This window comes from Mustela putorius, unplaced genomic scaffold, assembly GCF_011764305.1.
Source record: "Mustela putorius furo isolate JIRA1106 unplaced genomic scaffold, ASM1176430v1.1 tig00003898_pilon_pilon_pilon, whole genome shotgun sequence".
Lineage (NCBI taxonomy): Eukaryota > Metazoa > Chordata > Mammalia > Carnivora > Mustelidae > Mustela > Mustela putorius.
Genome location: NW_025422047.1, coordinates 32,964,978 through 32,989,752, shown reverse-complemented (window position 1 = coordinate 32,989,752; position 24,775 = coordinate 32,964,978). Strand labels below are relative to the sequence as shown.

Sequence of the window (24,775 nt, the reverse complement as noted above, 5' to 3'; positions counted from 1 at the left end):
TGGGAGGCACCATGTTCCAGTTTCTAGAATCTGGTCTTGAGATTCATAGGTCCAGAAATACCATTTTTCCATGGACAGACTCTCAAGGACCATCTGATGCTAACCAGACCCACAACAGAGTAGGAACTGTGAAGGCTATTTGTTTGTCACGATCCCTACACCTGTCGTGGTGTCTACACCTACTAGATGCTCAATCAGTGTTCAATATACAAATGAAACAGAGAGAAACAGAAAGAAAGTGTATTGATTTATCACAGGAGACAGTCCTATCCTATTCCCCCAAATTCCCACATCTACTCTTCAGTTTTTGGAAGACCAAGACTTCCATTTCCAGCCAAGATAGAGTAACAGAGAGCAGATTTACTCTCCTGCCTGAAACAGCAACAAAAATGAACAAAATACATGAAACCACAGTTTTCAGGACACTGGACATCAGACAAGGAAGGGCAGGGACGGGAAACAAGTGAGATGAGCTTTATGATTTGCCCCCAGATGACTGCCTGGAGAGGTTTTTCCAGACCCCAGGCATGCCGGGGAGATGTAAGCAGAACCCGCTCTACCCCCTGGGTTGAGATGGAGCTGACAGGCTGGAGAGGGCAAGGCAGCTAGAGTTCACAAGACAGAGGTATCAGAAAAGAGAAAACTGCACAGAGAGCTCCTAAGCTCTTCAGAGGGACCCCATAAATATTCAGCGGAGAACTGCCGAGTGCATGCATGTGAAGAAACTAGCAAAACCTGCAAAAGAGCTGTCCAGAGCATTTGGGGGAACAGGGCATGGCAAGCCCACAGGGCCAGGAATAGTCCCTGCTCCCACCAGCGGAACTGGAGGGCCTCATCATGCATAGGGCATTGACAGGAGTCTGCAGAAAGGGTCTGCCTTGGTAGTGGGGAATAATTAGCCCTAGTCTGAGTGCTGCTTAGGTAGTTAAAAGCAAGACCCAAGTGGACCATACCATTTCCATGTAATTTAACTGCATCCCAGAACAGAACACCTGGGAGGTCACCTTAGTCATCGGATTGCTAAGTGAGCATGAATGGAAGCAAAGGGGAAAACGGTGGAGGACTGTGTCTCCCAGGCAAACTGTACTGACCTCCCCTGCCCAGCCACAGCCCGACACTTCTCTGGAGACCACACGGCAGCCACTTCTCCTAGGTGAGACTACCAGTTTCTAGATTCTAGTAGATAGGTTATATATGACATGATTCATTTGGGTTCTAGATTTTTTATTCAGGATTCCCAAAACCTTAATTGAATATGAATGTTTTTAAAACTCTATAGTCACATATCAGTAAGACTTTGGGGAGGCAACCTGATTACATGTTGACCCTCCCAATTTTATCCTTAGAATGTAATCTTGTATCTTATATGATAGGGTACTTATATCACATCTCTGCATTGGTCACGTTGTGGCTGAGGAACTACTGAGAAATACCATGAAAGACATGAAGGAGTAGTGCTGTATAGAGAGGAAATAAAATAACAGCTCATCTACTTAAGAATATAGTTCTGGGATAATGTCTTCTAAGCATTGAACATGAGAGACATTCAGTAAATATTTGTTGAATGAATGAATGAATGTTTTACCGCATCCTCACACTGGAAGAGAACAAGGTAGTGAGGGCTTTTGTGAGGTCCATCCATCCCAGAACTTCCCTGAACCCAGTGTTTCCAAATGTAGGTCATAACTTATGAGTCATAAAATCAATTTAGTGGGTCACTAGATGTAATGGGTCATGACCAGAATTTTTTTTCACGAGACAGAATAGAAACATACTGCCTTACACATAGTGAGGGAGGAAACTGTTTTACAGCAATGTTTTGCTTCCGTTATAAATAAACATAAGGGGACACTGCATTCGTGCATGCATACATGAGTGTATGTGTATGTGTGTTACGTGAACACTTTTTACGTAGATTGTGCTCAAAAAGGTTTGAAACCTTCTGCCTTGAGGGACTCTGGGCCTCCAAGGTCAGGGAAGGCAAGAAGACCTCAGCAGCAAGAAAACTGTAGGGCAGAGAATCCCACACTGTTAACAGTCACGGCTCAGTGGTGAGCAAGCGTATGTTGTGGTTAAGAGCATACTCAGGCTTTGCCGTCAGTCCTTCCACTCACTAACTGCAGGATATGTATCTACAAAATGAGAGTCATGGTTGTACTATGATTGTACTATAACCTGATGCTTATAAGCGGAATGGTGTTGTATGGATTTAGTGCAGTTGCACAAGCAAAGATCTTAGCATGTTTTCTGGACCACAGCAAGCTACCGTGGAGGGATACGAGTAACTGTGGTTCCTCTATTAGCCAAAGTGAAGAAAGAGAATGAAAACTAAGGTTTCCTGAATGTCCTGTCTGTGTCGGGCATGTCAAAAAAATCTTACTTAAATTCCATTATTGAAGGTATATTTTAGAAGGTTAAGTTTTGTGTTGTTGAGGGCTAGAAATGTCAGAAGCCTTGCCCATGCTTTCACAACTAAGTAGCATAACCAGGATTCAGTCCTGGGACTGCTCCTATCGAAACCCCAGCAAGGAAATTATCAAAGGATACTGAGGACAGTGACCATAAAAACGAAGAGAAAAGCTTATCTGTCAAGCTTAAGACAATAACACTTTTCCTTCTATGGTTAATGGTTTCACCAAAACAGTGGTAGCTGCTGGTGCTGTTTTTTTTAATACCAGGAAAGTTACAGGGTTGACACCACCCACTAGAACATTTGATCAAAGAGGCAGGGGTTTCTCTATCTTTACTTTTGCAGGAGGCATCCAATAAATATTTGTTGAATGAGTAAATGAATGAATCCCTGATCTAGAAAAGCTTATAACTGTAGTTGAGTTAAAGAAGGATGGCACAAATTTATTCCTGGGTCTCTAAAAGAATCAAAATCTCTCTGGTGATAGAATGGCTTTGGGGCTGTCCAAAGACTCACAGAGCCGTGTCTACCTAGAACTACTTCTTTCTAACAACAGAGTATTATTTGATCTCCACATCTGCTTTTTTTCGTCCCATCTTATTGGGTTATAAAGTAATAGAATAGAAGACATTCGAGACCATAAAGTACCTATGCCTTTTCTGGGGTCTTAAAAATTGGGCCCTCGCAGGACCTAAGAATGTGCCTTATCAGCACTATTAGCAGCTTCTACTAACAGAGCTCCCAGGAGCAAAACATCATGATCAAGCAGAGTTGTTTCCCAAAATACAGCGTACAGAAAGAGAGAAGAGAAATGTAGTGGGGGCACATTACATGACGTCTGACGAGATTTGCCTTCATAGAAATTTATTTGCAGAGAAAATTATATGAAATGTTAACCTCATGAAAGGAACCTACAAAATCTCCCTCATCAGATATTAAAGGAAGGAGCAAACAACTCTCTTCATGAAGGGAAAAAGGTTGAAGACACTCTTGCTTTTAAATCAGGGCGGACTGGATGACCTCATTGGGTCCTTCTCTGTATTACCATGGCGCTTTCATTATCAGTGAGTGTTCGGAAACCGTGAAACAATAGAGATACACAAGAAAGAGCATATGCGCATGTTCAAGACGAGAACGGGGTGTGGGTTAGAAAACTGGGCATTCACTGGGAAAGCTGTTCACAGAGAAAACATAGGAGACCAGAGATTTTGGGTCTCTCTGCCTATAATTTTGAATCACTGCCATAAAAAAGAAGTCTATTGATGTCTGGGGAAACTAAAAATGGTCATGGTAAATGGAAGCTGTATGGTTCATTTACTGCCATAAAGGATTCCTTCCATCAGCTCTTCTGTAGGCTATTATAGTTGCATTGGAAAATGCGAATGTTGAAGTAGGGTCCGCCAGCAGCTACCCGAGACCAGATTCAAAACTGTGCCTGATGGTTTATCATCTTTCTAAAATGCTGGTTAGTATCATGATTTACTAAAGACATTTGACTGAATTAAAGGGTTTGTTGCAGGAAATGGTTATAAATCTCTGGGTTTGGTTTTGTTTCACAGTTTTTCACCTTTGAGCAGTACAAGAAATTGCTAGGATACATGTCACTGTCGCCAGCATTGGTAAGTGAGAATATTTATTATACTTAAGTGTGTGAGCTATTTCATAAAGCGAAATCTAGAAACAAAAACCCTTTTGATTCCCCAAGCCCAACTATGCAAATATGAATTCGAGTTATTCAATGTTCAGCTACTTGTTGAAAGCCATCTTCCTAATAACTCACAATTTGGCTATTTTATAGCTCCCAGTGATGAATTTATGATAACAGTGATATGTGTGGAAAGACCCATATGAGATATGGTCAAGAATATAAAATAAAGAGTACATTTGTCAAAGATTCTGTGAAAGCCAAAACGTGCATATGTTTACATACTACGTCCTGCGCATATCTGTTTATGCAACAGTCAGTCTGCCTAAGAAATTTCCTAACAGGTCACTCTTCCAGCTTTTGCTCAAGCTGTAGGAGATGCAGGACTTCAGGTCACCCTGTAGGCAGCTGCAGACTGAAGGACCTGTAGTTGTTGAGGAGAACAGTGATGCTACGATGCCACATCTCAGCTGTTCCATGGAAATCACGTGGTGATGCGGACATCTCTCAGTGCCTCTCCTCTCCTCTTTGGTGACCTTGCTGCTTCGCAACTGCAAATTAGAGTGACCAGATGGGTTCTACAAGGATGTGTGCAGCAAGAGCCCAAAAGAGAGAAAGTGCACTGATTCCTCCCTCCAAACCTGAAAAACAAAACAAAGCAAAACTACCGATACATTGACCCTCCAATTGACAGGGGGGTCCCCAGCCCCCCCAAAAAGTCCTCTGGTGTACCTGCTGCAGTGAGCCTCAAAACTCATGTTCTGAGCTTCGGCTCTTCTGTTATTTAACTTGTAAAGTTTCTCTTCAGAATACTTACTCTGCCCAATAGAATGTCCAAGAAGAAATAGCGGTTATGTCTTAAATGGTACGTGCCCCTTCTCTAGGAATGATCCTCTAAGAAACTTCTTGCCCAGCCTCCTGCCTAAACAAGGTACTGTGAAATAACCTTGTATGGTAGAAGTGGCAGCCTGAGTCCTAATATTAGCTTAGATTTTTTTTTTTTTTAATGCCTCACTGTCTTCTCTTAATGTCATTCTCAACTTTGGAAACATTTTGGTAAAGAGAGGATTAAAAACTTCCTACAAAAGACAATAAAATATGGTCTCCAGAGGGCCAGCTGGCGGTTCCTGTGTCGAGCATTGGTACCATGTGAGAGGCTGCAGTCACTTGGACTCCTGAGAATTAAAACAGAAAAGCGTTTGGCCACTCCAGCTACTCTAACTGAACGCATGCAAACTGTAGACAGTGTTCTCTTTCCTTGAACTCATTTATTCCAGTGTCTTTTTGATATGGCTAGACACTTAAACAGCCCTTAAATGTCCCCCGGCGCTCGCACACGAAAAGCCTAGGAGGCTGGGAACCCATCTGTTCCCGCTGGTCTCTGGAATCATCTAAGTAACGTGATCTGCTGATAGCTGATCAATTCTTTTGACAAGGGACTGCTGAACACTAGTTCTGACAGCAAATGTAGCTCAGTTTTATAGAAGAACAAAAAAGTGAATTACTTGGAAGATTGCATATAGTAAGTAATAAAAACCTGAACATCTGGATTTTAGCTTTCCCAGTCAGAAGAGTTTGGGACTAGTATCTGTGTGTGTGTGTGTGTGTGTGTGTGTACACACTCATGTACACACACATGTTTTGGCTTCCATGATAGAAGTCTGAGATAAATGAATAAAATATTTGGTATGTTACCCTATGCAAATGTGTTTAAATAGTAATGAAGAGACATGAAAGGAAAACATGACTAATTATTCCCTCTCCTTGAACCTGTATACTATCCCATTCTTCCTCTGCATTTTTATGTGCAACAGGAACAATGGTTTTTGTAAAGTACTTTACAAAGGGCTTCACACATTGTTTTGATCCTCATATGAGGTAGGGAGATTAGATAACATTGTCTCCATTATACAGATGAAAAAACTGTGGCTTATAAAAGGTCCTGTGATTTAGACACTGAGCTGCAGCTCACACTTGTGGTGCCTTCGTGTGAATTAGGCAAAGTTGCCCTTTCTCCTGGCAGATGCCTCTCCAGGGCTCCAGCTTGGCAAGTGGGGTGCAGGCTGGATCTCAGCCTAAACACAACAATTAAAATACACACACACACACACCCCTTGTTCTGTGCTCAAACTAATGCACATGGCAGCCCCGGTCACACAGCCAAGAAGGGGCAGAACCAGAACCCAGACCTCCCTCTGGCTCCTCCCTTGTTCCACCTTGCCTTTTCTTCTAAAGTTAGGGAATATTCATTTCTCTTTTCTCTTTTTGTTTTCTACTTTGAAGAAATTAGAGACTCTTAGCAAGAGTTCTCTGTTCTTTGTTCTTCTTTGTCTTTTATCTTCTTTTGGTTGTATATAGCGTTCCCTCTTCTCCTGGAATTAGAGCTTCAACACTAAAGAGTTACTGTTTTCCAGCATCTGGTTTGAAGATTTGAGGCTTTGTTTCATTTTGTTTTACTGGTGTGTGTGTGTGTGTGTGTGTGTGTGTGTGTGTGTGTTTTAATTGTTGTGGTTATTTTTGATACACATCTTCTGAAAAACCCTTAAACATTCTACTTTGAGGAGAAGTCAAGAAAGCTGTAGTTCCTTACTGCAGAAACTCTTAACTCAGAGCAAATAAGAACTTCACCTCATCGTTTGAGAGATGTAGATTTTAGCTGAGCCTTGCAGAACAACCTCGCCATTTCTGATGTCAACTTTTATTCCTCATTTTCTGCATCCAGAAGAATAGGGCAGTTACTGGGAGTTTTGTTTTGTTTTGTTTTGTTTTAAATAAGGAAAGGATGAATAAAAATTCTTTTGGTTTGCCAATTGTCTAGAATAGTGACTCTAACAACCGGGCTATACATTTAAATGTTTTCAGCTGCACTGTTTGGTTACCTGAAATTTAGTTATAAACTTTTTATTTTTGGTTCTGCTACTTGAAGTTTTTGAGATGCTCAGTAATGATTTAAGTAGATGTTCTAAAAAAGAAGCTCTCCTTTTACAAGTCAAACTCTCTTGATTGTTGCATGTGCAGATGTTTTAGTATCCACCTTAAATCACTAAAACCACCTTTTTTTTTCATTAAAGGAAAAAGTTGCTGTTGATGGGGCTTTGACATTTTATTTTGAATTGTTAGGATGTGGTTTGTGGCTTCTGTAATTTCTTCTTCATGAATTGTCAGCATCCAATCAAGAACTAAAGCTGTTTAGTAATGGTATATGGTGCATTTTTGTGCGTTTCTCCATTCTCCCCATAACATTCAGCTGCAGAGTATAATGAGTAAGATGTTTAACCCAGTGCACATAACTTGTTTTAAAGTATTGATTGATTTAACTTTTCTAGACGTTTGCCATTGCTGGATTAGGATCTGGACTCACAGAAGCTATCGTGGTTAACCCTTTTGAGGTAGTAAAAGTTGGCTTGCAAGCGAATCGGAACAAATTTACGGAGGTAATCATTTGATGTTTTCCTATTGGTGAGGGAATGTAAAAAATTATTTTTAATATATGTACATGCTATATATATAATTATGAACCCAGCTCTTAGTCACTTGTTAAAACCATAGCAAATTATTCTTTTTTTTTATAGCAAACTATTCTTAAGGAAGTAGCATAAGAAAAAAGTAAAATTTCTTCCACAAGGGAAGTGTGAACAAAAATGTTCTAAAGTCCAACAGACAAATGCATGCTTACAAGTTTTTACTTTAGATTTGGAATGTAATCTATAATGACTTATTTGGAAATGTTTCCCCTACTTTTAGCAAAACTTCTACTTCACATTACGCTTCTACTTCACATTACGCTAGAAGAGATGGAAGCAAAAACCACAGAGGTGACAAAATTGTGCTTTTAAAAAAATATATGATGAAGTCATTTTTTAAAATTGCCTTAACTCCTTTCTCCACTCCACCCACTGCGCTCCCCCAAAGAGTCTGATAGTCTGTCAAGCTTGTCTTTTGGTTTAACCTGAATGAAGCAAGTTACTAAACCTGGGTAGACGTCACCACTCGGGCAATGATGGGTCCTGACATTTAATCAGTGGTACCCGGTGTTCCATGAAGACAGGTGCCCTTGGCGTGTGCTGCCTTCACTTCCTCCCAGTTGCCTAATGATTCCTTTGAAACCACCAAGTCCAACGGTTCTTCTTTCATTCTTTTGGGTGCCAAGCACCAGGTAGGGAGAAAATAAGGAGACTGGCATTCCAGGTCCTTCCTTCCCTAGCATTTTAAGTTAATTCCCACAACTGGGTAGCATGTGGTATAAATTGCTTTGGAGTATCTGCTGACCTGAAGTTCTCTGTAGAATAGTTCCCCTGCCTACTACTTAAGCAGCTGCTAATGGGTGGAGACCCCCCTGGCTCCCACCCCACTTCCTGCCTGCTGGTACTGTTTGAGAGCTCCCTGGCAGCTTCTCGAACAGGGGTGTGGGAAAGGAGAAGGGGGCCCGACTCACCTGAGGCTGCCAAGACCCAAGGAGCACAGGGTTGGGCTGCTAGAGCAGATGGTATCCGCTCAGATGAAGTCAATCCTAATTAAGGGAAATTTTTTTTTTTTTCAAGTTTCAAAAGGTTGCCTTAACTGCGGTGATATTCGGCACTTGGGTAAAGATTGAACATCCTTGCATGGCCCTAGTCTTTGTTTTGTTTCCTATTTCCTTGAACGAAGGAAAAAGATGGTGAGGAATAGGAAGAAAAGAGAAGAAACACTTCTCAAATGCCCTGCTGAAATGGAGAAGCTCCCATGGAATCTGTTCAAGGGAATTTTGATTTATTAGACTGGCAGAGTTACCAATTAGAAGAAAATTGTGGAGCTCCTCCTCTTCCGTGGCCTCCTCTTTATCATGGTGAAGCTGGTCAGGGCAGCAAGGTAGGGACAACGGAAAACAGATATTCAGCGGCCGTCCTTTATCAAGGTAGCACGTAACCTGAAGGACAAGACTGGGACAGAGCACCACAGAGCACGGGTGGTGGGGGGTGAAAATAGTGAGTTATCACAACACCCCTGCTCACGCCTAATGTTCTTTGTCTCTCCTCTGCCCTCAAGGAGCTTCCCCACTGAGGCCAAGTAAGAGCTGCTAATGGGTTGCATGTGCTAAAGCCTGTCTAGAACACGGGAAACACCCTGCCAGCCTAACCCAAGACTGCCCTGTGTGTGCGTGGTCCCCGTTCACTGACAGGAGTGCGCCGTGTGTCAACTGTGTGCGTCTATGCAGGCAGGCAGTTTTTAAGTGGGGGGAAGAACAGGAGCTTGTCTGGGGTTATTTCCTTTGCAGAATCCACTGAACTGGACTCATTTTTAGGTATTTAGACAAAACAAAAATGTTCAGTACATTACAACTTTCGAGGAGTCAGACGTGATCACACACATCAGCATTTATTGACGGCAACGATCAAGATTCAGTTGCTGAACTGAGGTGGCGCTTAATAGGCAGTACTGATCAAGGGAAAAGGTGTTAGTGGTACATAGTCACCCAACATGAAGTAACAGAACTGTGCTTTCTGAAAAAACGAAAACAAAAAAAAAAAAAAAACCTGAAAGGAACAGATGACATGCTGAGAATATCAAATTTGGATCTAGTTCTTGAAAAATAACTGGTAGTCATTTTTGGCAATTGTAGCTATTTCCTATTTCTTTTGTCTAGGACCCACTAACTCCAATGTCTTCCTCCACTGACTAGCACTTTATTTTATCCAAAAAGGAGACACCTTTTTGTTAATCTGTGCCTGGGTTGGAATAATCCACCTGTTAGGTGTGTTCACTTCAGCATTTGGATGGCCAAATATAATGATTACTTTTCTTCACTCTGAAGCCTTGTCAGCTTGTCAAGAAGTGTGTACATTGGAGGTGGTGGATGGGGTGGGGAAGAGGAGGAGAAAGGAAAGAAGAAAGGAATTAATACAATGATCAACGCATTTAAAGGTTATACATTTAAAAAAAAGTTTGAGTCCAGGTTTAAAAGTAGTGCATATGTATGTTAAAAAGCACAAAAAATACTTATTTTATATAAATAAGTGTGTAAACATATTAAAAATGGTCTAGACTCCAGAGCAATACCGATATAATGTAAGCTACATTTTATAGTACCATATTTAAAAAGGCAAAAAGAAACGTGAAATTAATTTAATACTGTATTTCATTTATTTTTAATTCTCTAACCCAATACATCCCAAATATGGTCCTTTCCTTTTTTCTTTTTTAAAGATTTTACTTACTTGACAGAGAGAGATCACAAGTAGGCAGAGAGGCAGGCAGAGAGAAGCAGGCTCCCTGCCGAGCGGAGAGCCCGATGTGGGACTCGATCCCAGGACCCTGAGATCATGACCTGAGCCGGAGGCAGCAGCTTAACCCACTGAGCCACCCAGGCACCCCAAATATGGTCATTTCAACATGTAGTTAATATAGAAGTTAGATGAGATATTTTACTCTTCAGATTTGGTCTTTAAATCTCGTGTGTATTTTATGCTTACAAGCACACTTCGGTTTGAACCAGGCCGTTTCAAGCGTTCAATAACCACGTATGGATCGTGATTTCCTTATTGGCCTGTGCAGGTCTGTCATGCAGAGGAGTGCATAGAAACTTCTAAATTGTGATTGCCTCTGGAAAGGAGACTAGAATAGGGGGCGTGGAAGGTAAGCGTTTAAGGGAAGGGTTTTGTGTAGTTAAATGTTAAACATGAGAATGTATTCAGCATTACCTGTGAATATTTACTTTAAAAAGTAGCACTTTCATCATAGAAAATTCAGGAAATACAAAACAGTATAAAGAAGAGTATGTAATCCAAAAGAAATGTTCTATGGCTTTGCCAGGATCAAGTCTCCCTTTAAGGAGAGGGTTCTCAGCTGATTTGGGTAGAAATGACTTGCTGGCCCATCTTAAGGCTCAATGTTGCACAATTCAGTTTCTATTCTTTTATAGTAGGTTTTTTTTCTGCTCTGATTTGTTAAAAAAAAAAAAAAGTTTTAAACCCTATATGCAGACTATCGAAGAACATATATGAACAGAGCTGTCTGAACAGGAAGGGCACTGGTGAACTGGCAAATCTGGCCCAGAGCTGGAGAGAGAGAAACCTCTTTACCATTTTTTTACATGGCCTTGAACAAGTTTCGTGCAGTTCCCTTGGTGATGAAAGGATGGCTGTCAGTCCAGCTGTCTTACAGCAAGGCATTTTTTTTTCTTTTAAAGATTTTATTTATTATTTATTTGACAGACAGAGATCACAAGTAGGCAGAGAGGCAGGCAGAGAGAGGAGGGAAGCAGGCTCACCGCTGAGCAGAGAGCCTGATGTGGGGCTCGATCCCAGGACTCTGGGATCATGACCTGAGCCGAAGGCAGAGGCTTTAACCCCCTGAGCCACCCAGGTGCCCCACAGCACAGCATTTGTATGAAGTGGCCAGTAGCACAAGCTCCAGAGGCCCATCTCTGTCATTGACTATGTGGCAAGTTCAGGTTTCCCACTCTGACCATAGTTCTTTCCTATTTTGTTAGAGAAAAATAATAGTAATAGGGTTGAGATGTGTATGCAAAGCTGTCAACGCAGCCTATGTGATGGTTTAATGTGTCAGTAGTTGATATTACACATTTTTATGAGAATTTAAATATAATATATGCAAAGATCTTAACATAGAACCTGGTACATGGTAGGAAGTCAACCAATGGTAACTATTTCAAGATGCAAGTTGATATTACAAATGCTTAAAGTTGCCTAAAGACATTTATCTTGAGCTAGTATCCCAATTAATATTGAGTGGCCACAGGTGACACCAGCCGAGGGCACGTGGACAGCTTACTGAACGTGGTCAATTTCTCCCTCAGTCCCCGCTAGGCAGTGCTCAGGTAGGTGCCAGTAGGATCTAATCAGCCAGAATACTTTATCAAGGTTCAAGGTCTGGCAGCCTAGTTACAGCACCTACAGACAAGGTCTTTAAACTCAGATGCAGGTCCGGATGAACAGAAGTAGCCGGATCTCTGTCAGCTGTAAATAGCCAGCAGATAGCAGCAGAAGCCAGAGAGAGAGAGAGACACACACACACACACTTGAAGCCACTTTGGAAAGATTCCCATCACAATCGAGATATGCTTCCTCTGGAATAGTTGTACAAAATTCATGTGTATTTTTGTTTTGAGGGGAGTGGGAACGGGAGAGAAAGAATCTTAAGCAGGCTCCACGCCCAGCATCGATCTCAAGACACTGCAATCACGACCTGAAGCCAAAATCAGGAGTCTGACGCTTTACTGACTGAGCTACCAAGGTGCCCAAACATGTATTCCTCATCAAACCTGCTTAATCACTTCACCTGGAGGTTGTGAATGAAGCTCATTTCCAGCCTTTTCAGTTAATTATAGCTACCAGTTGTGGGGGAGACCTGAATGGATGGGCTGCAGGCAGAATTGCCACCTTTAAGAAAGCAGAGCGGTTTCCCCCCCCCCCGAGGCTGGTTCTGCAGTGAGATCACTGTGGTTTCCGCCAGTAGCCTAGGTTTCCAGGCAGCCGGTCTATTCTTCAGCCCTTCTACCCTCACGCTTTAGAGACGAACCACTCCAGAGTCCTACACAGGAATTGTGGATTTTCCTATTTCCGCAGCCAGGGGAGGCGAGTCAACATGGTCCTTTAAAGACGAACATCTCCCAGAAAGTTGCTGCAGCGGGGAGAAGCTCAGCGAGGGAGACCATGAGCCTAGGGCGAGGGAGGCTCAGTCAGTGAAGCGTACGACTCTTGATTTTTTGGCTCAGGTTGTGATCTTGGGTCCTGGGATGGAGACCCAAGTTGGGCTCCGTCCAGGCAGAGAGTCTACTTCAGGAATCTGGCTTTTCCTCTGCCCCTCCCCCCCACCCATTCATGAGGTTGTGCGTTCTCTCTCTCTCTCTCTCTCTCTCTCTGAAATAAATAAATATGTAGAAAAATATTACACATAATGTCTTGTAGGCAATGATAGGGTTGGGAAAAATGAAGTGTGGGGACTGCCGCAGTCTCAGGGAGCACAGCAAAGTCTCGAAGGAGGTTGTGGGAAGTAGGCAGATACCCCCTTGGTCCTACGGGGAGGGCATGGCTGGCAAAGGACCAGAATGGGGTCCTCTGAAGAATGGGTTCCTGAACGGGGGCCCCTCTGGCAGGGGTCCAGGAGCAGGACTGGCTGAGAGCAGAGGCTGTGCCTGTGATATTCTTGGAGCCCCAAGTGCAATTCCCATGAGGATTTCCAGGAATGGCAGGTGACTCGCTGGCTTGGGCTGCTTGGGTTCTCCCCTCTGTGGTCTAGGCTTGATTCTCTCGCCAGTCAGAAGTCTGTTACCCATAAAATATGCCTTCCCACTCAGTGTAGCCATAAACTCTTCTAAAAATACAAAGAAACTGTGGTTCATTTGGTTCCTGATACTTCCCTCATCTCCTTCCAGCTTCTGTATAAAGTATTTCAATAGGTACGCTTGTCTTGCCTCCACTTTTTAAATTACCACCATATCAGTCAAAGACTATAATCCCTGCCACACTTCCTCCAATTCCAATACCAGAATCTTGGCCAGCATCTTAAAATTCACAGTGAATAAAGAAAACCGGTCTCTAATTTAAATATGCTTGACCTTCTGTGGGGAGCAAAGTAATCACAGCTTTGTCATGCTCTGGTTTGGTTCAGTGGGTGTAAAAACATGTTCAAATAAAATCGGGATAGACCCAAATTTCCCCCCGTCCTTCAAACTAAACCCGAGCAAAGTGTTGTTCTGGTTTGTAGTCTCTTTGGCTTAGGGCTAGGCTTGCCTGAGGATTATTCTACTGGAGATGGTTTGCAGATCCAGTCTCGCCAAAAGCGTGCCTTTATAGCTTGTTGTCCTTATAGGACCTTTCTCCCCTCCAACTGGGTGCATCGTTTATAAGCTATAGATTTCTAAGACCTAGAAGTCCCCTATCACTTGTGCTAAGCCAAGTGCTGCTTGGCTGGTATTCTGTCTCCAAGCCTGGAAAATGTGAATTTCTCCCCAGGAGCAAAATCTTGGATGAATTGTTTCCCAGTTTTTCTCTCGACTTTGAAATGCACTTCAAAGTTATTATTTGGCTAACGGGTTATGTTTTCCTTCCCTTGAGGTCTATAGGATTTGCCTCTGATGTGTGGATGGGGGACAGGTTTTCCTTCTACTCTTTTTTATCTACATTACATATGAACATAATCATTCTCACCCCCGAACATGAAACTAAGGCTTAAGTGAATTGCAAAAGCCTGTTTCCCCTCTACTTAGTCTTTAAAGACGCTCAACCCAAGAAAGGAATAATTAGTCTTCTACCTTTATAATTGTCATTTTTAGGTTCAGTGAACAGATAGTGAATGTGTCATTGATAGTAGAATCTTTAAAGATAGGGTTTTGGGAGGAGTTTTTGTTTTTTTGTTTTTAAATTAGTTCAGGGTTTGATTCTGGTTTTGGATAAACACCACTAGATATAATTCCAAACACTTTTTTCTGGCAGTTCGGTAATCTAGTAGAGATCAGTTAGATCATTTAGGAGTTCACAAAGCTTAGTGATTGTTTTCTCCACAGGCAATCGACAAGTGTTTAAACTTAGTTATAGTACCTGGAGTCAACATAAAGTAAATAGAAGGACTGCATTTTGTGATTATCTCTTTCAAGAAAGAGGGAAGTCGAGTTAGAGAGTGAGCGTGTGGCTCTGTTTACAGATAGTGTGAGAAGCCAGCTTTAAGGGCATGTCAACATTCTTGATGATGTACTGAGTTAAGTTCAAATTTTTCCTGCATTACCATGTGAAACATTGCCTGGAAACTCTTCAGTATCTAAATTATTTCTTTCCAGTCTATGATTCTTGTGGGCAGAAAAGTGAATTATGTATATGAATCCATTCCTATGGTTATCTTTCAACAATACCTAAGGCAGCAGCCAAGTTGTCTCTCTATTATCATTTACAGAAAATAGACTTCAGTCTTCCATTCAGCTGTGCCAGGAACGCTAGAGTTTTGCTTTCAGAACTGAGACTTTGAAGTAATGATAATAGCTACAATTTACAGAACATCTACTATATGCCAGATACTGTGTAAGATGCCTTACATGGTTTTTCCTCTATTTGATTTTTTTCAATTTATATAGTTTTTCAAATTGTAAAAGTATTACATTGGTTTGTCTTCCCCTACAAATCAAGTAATACAGAGCTATATAAAGAAAAACCAGTTGAGGTGCCTGCGTGGCTCAGTGGGTTATGCCTCTGCCTTCAGCTCAGGTCTTGATCTCAGGGTCCTGGGATGGAATCCCACATCAGGCTCTCTCCTCAGTGGGGAGCCTGCTTCTCCCACCCCACCCCCAGGCCCCTGCCTGCCTCTCTGCCTACTTGTGATCTCTGTTTGTCAAGTAAGTAAATAAAATCTTAAAAAAAAAAAAAAAAAGAAAGAAAGAAAGAAAGAGAGAAAGAAAAACCAGTCAGTGATTTCCACCAACACTAACCTCTGATCCCAGGGCTTCTGTAACTGCCTGTGCTTCCTTCCACTTTTCCAATGCCCACACATACTTGGTATTTCAAATTCCCCTACTATCCCTATAAGGTGGATGGCTTTCTCTCGGTGTTATAGATAGGGGAAAATAAGGCCTAATGAAACTAGCAGCTCTTAGGAACCCAATGTTAACATAGAGTTCTCTTTCTAAGCAACCACACTGCTTTTATTGAGATCAAGAAATGTGGGTGATCATGACACTGAAGGGAAAGTCAGAAGTATTTCTGGAACCAGGAAAAAGCAAAGGCTCCTTCCGTGGTCCCACTTTTTTCTGAGCAGTCCCCACAGTGTGGTCCCCCGCCCCCCTGCTCTGACAGCGGTGGCAGGGGCGAGGCTCGGGCGGCAGCATCTCTTCACCTAGGTATTCCTCCGGGGACCATTAGCAAGCGGCAGCTTGGTGTCTAAGGAGGTTTGTGGCACAGCATCTGGGAAAGTTTGTTTATGGCAAATCACTATCCACTCACAGACGGTTTAAAAAATAGACCCATTCATCAAACAAAACTCCAGATAGAACCTAATTGTATCTGGCGTGACTTTTTGCCATAATCCTGCCCTATTAAAATAAGCTATAATGATAACTTAGCGAAATATCTCAGCAAAAGCGAAGTTTAAGTGTGGGATTTTGAGCCCAATTCCTCTTCTTTCACTTACAGCTTGTTCTCAAATAAAAGGAAGGGATTATTTTTTCCTTTTTGTCCCCCCAAATTTATAAAAATGCTTCAAGACTTGATTTGAGTAATGAAAAACATAAGTGATCATCGATCTCCTGAGGAACCAAGGTATTTTCCTGCCTAAATGCAGCAACTGGATCTCCTCTTTTGGAACAAAGCAGTGTTTCTCCAGACATGGACACTCGCTCCATTGTGCGAGGGTCTCATCCGGTTTGCGTTCCAGCTGTGTGACGAAATTCAATGTAACCCTCTATTGCATTGGCTCTAAAATACAACAGAATTCACCTTGTCCTGGGAAGCAAGTAAAGGAATGCATGCGGAGCATGCCGCCTTTTGACATGGTGTGCCTAGAGCTCTTCTCTGGCTTCAGGGGTGGAGGAAATTCATGGACACACACCCCATGTCTCTACCCATTGGCCGCACTCTGACAGCTATTCACCCAGAGAACAATGCCTGCTGCCTGCACCTCAGTCTGTGATCTCACAAGCTGATCAGAGCCAGCTATGGTCAGTAGTTGGATGGAAGACCTCCAGGCAAAATAGCTCAAGCTGCCATAAGTCAGGATATTAACTCTGTGATTTGTTGGTAATCCTGGACTCTCCGTGAATAAGGAAATCAGTGCCCTAGAGTGGTACAAAGAATCTTATTAATCAAGCCTCTTAAGGACTTTTAAAACAGAAATTTGAGCCCATATTTCATAACCATCGTGGAATACGCTCAGGGGGGCCTAAAAATTATCGGCCTGGGGCGCCTGGGTGGCTCAGTGGGTCAAAGCCTCTGCCTTCTGCTCAGGTCATGGTCCCAGGTCCTGGGATGGAGCCTCGCATTGGGCTCTCTGCTCAGCCGGGAGCCTGTTTCCTCCTCTCTCTCTGCCTGATTCTCTGCCTACTTGTAATCTCTGTCTGTCAAATAAATAAATAAATAAATTATCGGCCTACCTCCCCAAATAAAAACCCAAGCAATTGTATTTAAATTTCTAGAATAGGAGCGAAGTCCTGCATGAGACATTTACATAGTATGCGGCACCTCGTAGGCACACAACAGGTCTTCGGTGAAGAAACGAACGCATGAGAGAACAGAGAGTTCCCAGAATTAACAGTTGGCAATAGCTAAAATGAAGCCTAAAGACTCTGAGTTACGTCAAGTGGAAATACTCTGGCAGGTACTAGTGCCCGGAGGATTTCAATAACCAGTGTGGAGAACAGTGTGATATCACAGTCTTAGCCACATTCCAATCTACTTATGCTCCCCTGCTTGCATTCTGGTGCAGTCGACAAGGAGTATGTCTAGGAAAGTTAGAATGCCATTTGGCTCGCAAATGGTAACTAAATATGAAAATTGCAGTGACTCTAAATGTTGGAAGGAAACTGAACTGGTAGGTGACCCGCCGGGCTGGATAATATTGGAATCACTTGGCTGATGATGCTGGTCAGTCACCATTTTTGTTTTGAAATGGAAGCCCAGTAATCAAATAAGTTTAGTAAAATTTTTTGTGTTTACAGAGATCTAGTCAAAATGATTCTATATTTTCCTATTTAAGCATCCCAGTGGAAATCATGTTTTGCCTTTCTAATTAAATATTTGCTTACATATGTGTGACATGATGTTGCACACTTCTACTCTTTGTGGGAAGTTAGGGAACTCTGGTTATTCTCCATCGCAAGGTCCCAAGAAGAATATATTGGAGTTAGGATGCATCTGCTACCTGTAGAGTTGGATGATCCAACTCTGAAGCTCTTACCACAAATGCAGAACAAGACTGAGCCCACAGAATGAGAACCACACTGGATTAGATGCAGAATTCTGGTTAAGCTATTTACCAGCATTTTTACTTTGGGCCTGCTATTTAACAATCCTTGTTTTCTCACCTGCAAAATAAGGGAAATAGACCCACTGGACACCCTACAAATTGAGAAAAGCAGTCAGATATGTTACAACGGCAAAACCATGCAGAGTATAAAAGCACGGACTTGGAGTGGGAGAGGCACTACTTCTGTGATCTTGAGCAAGTAACACAACCTTAGTTTCCCCATCTGCCAAATGGGAATAATGATAATACCTATCTCACACCCTCGCTGGGAGGATAAATTGTGGGATATATGTGAAGTACCAGACATCTGTGATAATGGTTAACACTGACGAGCACTTACTGTGTTCCAGGTGCCTGGTGACAACACATGAATGTGCTCTCCAGGCTGTAAGCTGTGTGAGGTGTGAGGTGGAGGTCCAGTGGGTGACTTTTTCATTCCCAAACTTTGCTCCCTTGCGGCCTTGCTTCTATAGCCCACAGACTTACCCACGGGAGAATTCTTACCAAGGATATTAACTCTGAGAGGTAGGGAAGAAACCATTCTTCTTCCCTACGGGATCTGCTGCTCCAGAGAAGAAAGCCCCTGGGGTGCGGAAGCTCCCTGGAGAAGCGCTCTAGCCCCGAAGCTGGATTTGATCAGGCTCAGAGGAAGCAGACCTTTTTGTGTTGCATGAGGCATTTCTGGTAGACACAAGGGTCCAGGGCTTTGGGAAAAGGAAGGGATGGTCAGAAGGAATGAAAAGGAAGAGCCTCGTTGTGCACGCCCTTCCTCTCCCTCAAATCAGCCTCCACCCTTTTGAAGGCCCTTGCCTCAGCGAACAAAGAAATTACCTGTTATTTTATTATTCAAACTATTTTTGTTATTCTCCGCACAATTGCCATCATTATTAACAGCTAATATGTAGTGAATGCTTACAGAGGACAAAAAAATCCACTGACTTAGTTGTATCATCACAGCAATCCTATCGGGAAGAGTCTCTTGTTTTCTTATTATTGTTACTTTACAGATGAGTAAAGTGAGGATAAATCAGAGCAGATAAAATCCATGCCCAAACTAGCAGGTGGGATTGCTGAGACTCTAACCTGGGACTCTCTGGCTCCAACCCGCTCTCTATCTATCTATCTATCTATCTATCATCTGTCTATTTACTTATATATTTTATGTCTTCTCATTTTTTTCTTTCCAAATTATTATACTTTTTTGCCTTTTTTTTTTTTTTTTTTAGTGTTCGATAATTCATTAGTTGCGTGTGACACCCAGAGCTCATCACAAATCTTGCCCTCCTTAGTACCCATCACCTGATTACCCCCTCCCCCAGCCTCTCCCTTCTGTAACCCTCCAGTTTGTTTCCTGGAGTCCAGAGTCTCTCATGGTTTGTCTCTGATTTCTTCCCATTCAGTTTTCCCTCCCTTCCTCTGTGGTCCTCCATGCTATTCCTTATGTTCCACATATAAAGAAGATGTGGTTCATATACACAATGGAATATGACTCAGCCATCAGAAAGGATGACTACCCACCATTTGCATCCACATGGATGGAACTGGAGAGGATTACGCTAAGTGAAATTAGTCAAGCAGAGAAAGACAACCCACTATTTCTAACTACTGTGCTGCTCTCTGATTTTACTTAATGACTCACAACTAGAGTTCAAGCTCAACCAGGCACTTGAGCTCAAAATCTGCCCTCTGGCTGCCTTCCTCAGGGCAGGAGAGCGGAGCCCAGGCGGTTTGCTCAGCACTTCCAGAGTCTTTCCAAAAGAAATGAACTTCTGCTCAACTTGTCCTCAAGCCTCTTCTGAAAACCAAAATAAATAATTTGTGTTGATAGTCAGTGTGCCAGAACACAAACAAAAACGTCCCATTTTGTAGAGCAGGGAGCGAACTTTAACCTTTTGAGAATTTTTGGTTTTCCTATATGAAATGTTTTTTATTATTTTAAGATACATTCTCATGTGTCTTTTTTCCTTAAACTTAATACAATGTATTGTAATTAATCTTAAGTGAAAAGATGAAGTTGAATGTAGTATTATAGTTACGAGTTTTTAAAACATTTATCAGCAAAAACTGTAGAATTTACTATATAAACAAGCTCATATAAATGTATCTTGTTAATTACCCAACTATAAATACAAGTTGGATGAAAAGCCCTGAGTGGATTTGTTCTACTCTGCTCTGCTGATACAACCTGAATTGCACATGATAAAAAACGACTTCTAGTCAGAGAGCACATCAGACTGCAGACCACTCCAGCAACCTGCTCCAGTGAAAAAACAAACAAATGTCACATCAGTGCTTGCTTCATGGGGGGAAAAAAAACAAATTTAAATACTGAGCATTTCCCCCATTTCCTATCCAGTCAAAATTTAACGAGGAGAGATATCCTTTGCACTGTACCTCCGAAAGGAAGCAATCACTCAACTTTTCGTTGAAGCCCACGTGAATTGTTGTTGTTATATCATAACGAATTATAAACTTCAGGGTAAACTCCAGTGAGCACTATAGCATGCTCCAAAGGTAGTGATAGACTGGAGGGCAGTCAGGGTATTTCAAGATTGGGTCCTCAGTCGGAGAGCTGGAAGGAAGGAAGTTAAAGGTAACCCACCACTCCCAGTGCCACTGATTTATCATTTATCACAACAAGTGATAAACATGCCGATTGCCCACCCTCTTGAGGAAAGCTACAAACGTCTGCTCTTTGTGCATGCTCGATTTCTAACCTAGTGCCAGCTTAAACTGTAGAGGCAGCGGGATCAAGACTACTTGTAACATTCGCTCCAGAAAATCATAATTAGAAAAGTAAATATGCTGGATTCAGGAACAAAAGGTAAATTCCTTTTGGATTATGCAGTTACGAATTACCAGTTTACCTGGATGGCTAATCCTCCCATTACTTTGGATAATCCAGAACTGGATGCAGCTATTTACATGTAGGCAGTGATGATAGGTATTACATGACATTAGTTTCACTAATTCAAAGATGTGGGGTTTTTTGGCCAGCAATCTTCCCTTGAAGGCCTTATATGCATGCAATTTTGTTTACTTATGGAGCTTCCTAATTGTAAAAGCATGGATCTAGGCATGATTATTCATGTTGGGGTGGGGGAGGGAAATCCCTAATAATTCTGGCTCGAGGGGAAGCTCAAAGGGTAATTTACTTTATTTCACGGTCTCAACGATGGTCTCTCTGGCTCTGCTTCTCTCTCCTGCAGCAACCATCCACGATGAGTTATGCAAGACACATCATTAAGAAGGAAGGGTTGGGACTCCAGGGCCTCAACAAAGGATTTACAGCAACTTTGGGACGTCACGGAGTTTTCAACATGGTTTATTTTGGCTTCTACTACAATGTCAAAAACATTATTCCTGTCAATAAGGTAACTATTTAATAGATTAAAATCCTGGAGAAAGAAGCTCATCCGTGATGATAGCTACATCGGTAGAGTGCTTATCATGTGCTAGTCGCTGTGCTGAACACTCACATCGAATCTGATCCCCATGTTAGCCTTGTTCATGGGGTGTTGTCATCCCTATTTAGGAACTGGAAACTGAGGCTTAGAAAGATCAAGTCCTTTTTTAGGTAGTTAAGAGCAAAGTAGAGACTTGAACCCAATTCTGACACCAAAATTCATCTCCTTGAGATATGCATCATGACCCCTGAATGCTTCCTCTTTATCACTAACAGAAGCTTCTAGAAACTAGAAAAAAAAAAGCTTTTTTTTTTTTTTTATCTCAGAAGCATAACTTTCCCAAGAAGTTTGAAATTTTCATGTTCTAAATAAATTTTGAGCTCTGGAGGGAAATTGTCAGCCTAAAATTTAAATTTTACCTAGATACTAATTTTTAAATCCACCAAAGTTAACTAGGGTAAGCAGGAAACCAACTCTTCAAGGATTATTCACTTTTCATGCAAAGTAGTAGTAATTATGCTAGCAGCCTTTCAACTTCTACAAGATAAAAGGAGCACACGATGTGCTGTAAGCTCAGCGTCTTTTCATTTATAACAGCACACTTTTCCCCCACCATCATATTGCCTGCTTGCATTGAAAATTTCTGATCCCGGAAGCACCCCCTGGGGACGCATTTTGCACATGCAGACAATTTCCCCCAGGGGTTCAGTTTTTTATTTTGCTTTGTACAAAACTGTTGATGGACTTTTATAAACCATAAAATGATTTCTAATATGGCTATCACCAGACTGTTCAGTCAAGTTGGTTATACCCACCTTTGCCCAGTGATGCCCCATATTCCGGGTCAGGACTTATCTTAAGTAGCAGCTGAGGCAAGGGATGTTCCACATTAACTGTCTGATGGTTTGGCCTAATTCACTTGCCAAAATAGCTAACCACATTTTACTGTATTTGGAAATCTCAGTTATTGAGTAGAAGCTCAGGTTTGGTTGGCCTGAAATCTGTGATTGTACAGTAGTAAACACCCTTCCCCCACTGATTGGCAATTCTGACTCCAGTGGTCCTCAGAGCCCTCCTTCCATCGAGAACCACAGAAATCGAACACAATGGACACTTTGGGCTGAGTAACATGAGGGAGTTCGACTCTTACACACTGAGATTCTTTTTGGCAGGAATGAGCTAAACAATTTGTGGTACCCAGGACAAAATGAAAATGTAGTACCCTTGTTCAAAAATTAGTAAGAATTTCAAGACCAAATATATATAGTAAGGCAACAAACCGAGCTCTTCTACGCGCACGCCCTGGGTGACTACATAGGTCACAAATACATGAAGTTGACCCTGTTTCTTAGACTCTGAGATGAGTACTCCTTACCACACAGAAAAGAGAAGAGTCCCTGCCTCCATCTCTCCAGCCATCCACTTTTGAGACAGAAGTCACACACAATGAAATAAATTATACCAATGATTATATATTTTATTAAATATATTTGAGCATGTATTTTAATTTCTATAGCATTATAAAATGAATTTGGTCTATTTAAGAAAGAAGTCACAAAGATCTACATATAGTCATATGTTAATAATGTTTTTTTAAAAATCCACAAGTGTAAATTTCATTCTACAGTTAATCCGTGCACTTAATTCATTAAATGTTATGCATTATATAAACACAGAAGCTTAACCATTCACTTATTTTTTTAAATACATCATGATATCCTGAAAGCATGGAAAGCTCTCCCTGATCTTGCCAGGTGGCAGGGTCAGACCATACCACCTCTTACAGGACACACTGAGGTTTCTCACCTTTATCTGAAGAGAACTAGGAAGCCAACAAAAGATTTTAAGCCGAGGAATTACCTGATCAGTCTGGCCGCCAAGTGGAGGGGAGGTGGTAAGGGAAGGGCAGGATGTAACATGGAAATGATTTCCAAGAGAGATGCTAGGGACTCAGATTGTATTGTTCACGGTGGAGACCAGGAGAAGTGGACAGATTTGAGAAATTTTCAGGAGGCAAAATGTTCAACATATATATAGGTGTGTTGAAGAAAAGAGTGGTGGGTAGAGATGGTGCCTAGGTTCTTGGCTTGAGCAACTGGAAGGGTGAGGGTGCCATTTACTGAGAAAGAAAACAAGTTTACGGGAGACTATTATGGGCTCAGCCTGGAAACTGAATTTAACTGCACTTGGAACGAAAATGCAGATGTGTTGGCGATTGGAGCTTTAGAGGAGAGATCTGAGTTGGAGATACACACTTAGATGTCTTCACAAATCTGGGCAGCTCAGTCGGTTAAGTGTCTGCCTTCGGCTAGGGTCACGATCTCAGGGTCCTGGGATGAAGCCTGCGTTGGACTCCTGCTCAGAGGGGAGTCTGCTTGTCCCTCTCCCTCTCCCCTCTCCTCCCCGCTCACTCACTCACACATGTGCTCTCTTTCTCAAATAAATACATAAAATCTTGAAGAAAAAAAAAAGTCATCATACACCTGGGAGAGTGTCCCTTTTACGAGGTGAAAGATCTTGAGCCAATCACATCACTGCTCTGAGTTTCAGCTTTTCTTATTGTATGTTGAAAAAGCTACCCAACAACATTATTTTGAGGACTGGCAAAAGGAATCATGAAGTTGTGTGTGAAGTTTAGGGGTGCTGGTACAGATGACAGCGGTGAGGGGAGGAGAGAGAGGCGGGGAGGCGGATGGTGCAAACAGGGAGCACGTTGAGCGAGCGTGAAGAATTTTTCCCCAGGACTGTTCCTTTTACACTTAAATGAACACAGTGTTTTTTTCTTGCCTAGAACAAAGTCATTGATTTTATGTGTTCTGTAATCTAAGCCTGATTCAAAACTGGGAAACCAGTATTCTTTCAATTTAAACCATCATAAATCAATCCTTTGTGAAGAGGAAGGTATGATAATCATTAAAACATGTTGAAGAACGTCATCAAGTTGTTAACCGTGAGGAGGAGGCGGTGTTCCTTGAAGGCTTTATTCCATCTTTGCCGTGGGCTGTCTCTAGCCATACACTTCGGACGATTTGTTTACAGGATTATGGTTTCAGCTCCCTCACCCAGCAACTGGTTGGTCATTCTGTTGTTCTGAGGGAATTTGAGATTTCCCCAGTCCTGACTGGCATGAAATAATTTTGGAATTTTTTTCTTTAATGTGTTTTTTTAAAATCCATAAATGGTCTTTCAATGTTTTCCATTTTCAAAGTATTTTGTTTTAAAAGAAACTTCATAATGATTATCTCTGGGGAGTGGAAATGGAAATTGGGGGGGGGCGTGTGTGTGTGTGTGTGTGTGTGTGTGTGTGTGAGTGAGAGAAAGAAACAAAGCAAGCAGCAGTGGAAGGAAAGTCATTTTCTATATACCATT

The 24,775-nt window shown here is 41.9% G+C and overlaps 1 protein-coding gene across 2 annotated transcripts in view; it reads left to right on the top strand.

Moving 5' to 3' along the window:
* Window positions 1-24,775, top strand: part of SLC25A21 (solute carrier family 25 member 21) — a 492,482-nt gene that overhangs the window by 445,150 nt on the left and 22,557 nt on the right. For both annotated transcript variants that reach the window (XM_045067625.1, XM_013046232.2), the window contains 3 exons: window positions 3,970-4,029; window positions 7,382-7,489; window positions 21,209-21,373. In XM_045067625.1, coding sequence (XP_044923560.1) covers window positions 3,970-4,029; window positions 7,382-7,489; window positions 21,209-21,373 — 333 coding nt within the window. The remainder of the gene's footprint in view (window positions 1-3,969; window positions 4,030-7,381; window positions 7,490-21,208; window positions 21,374-24,775) is intronic.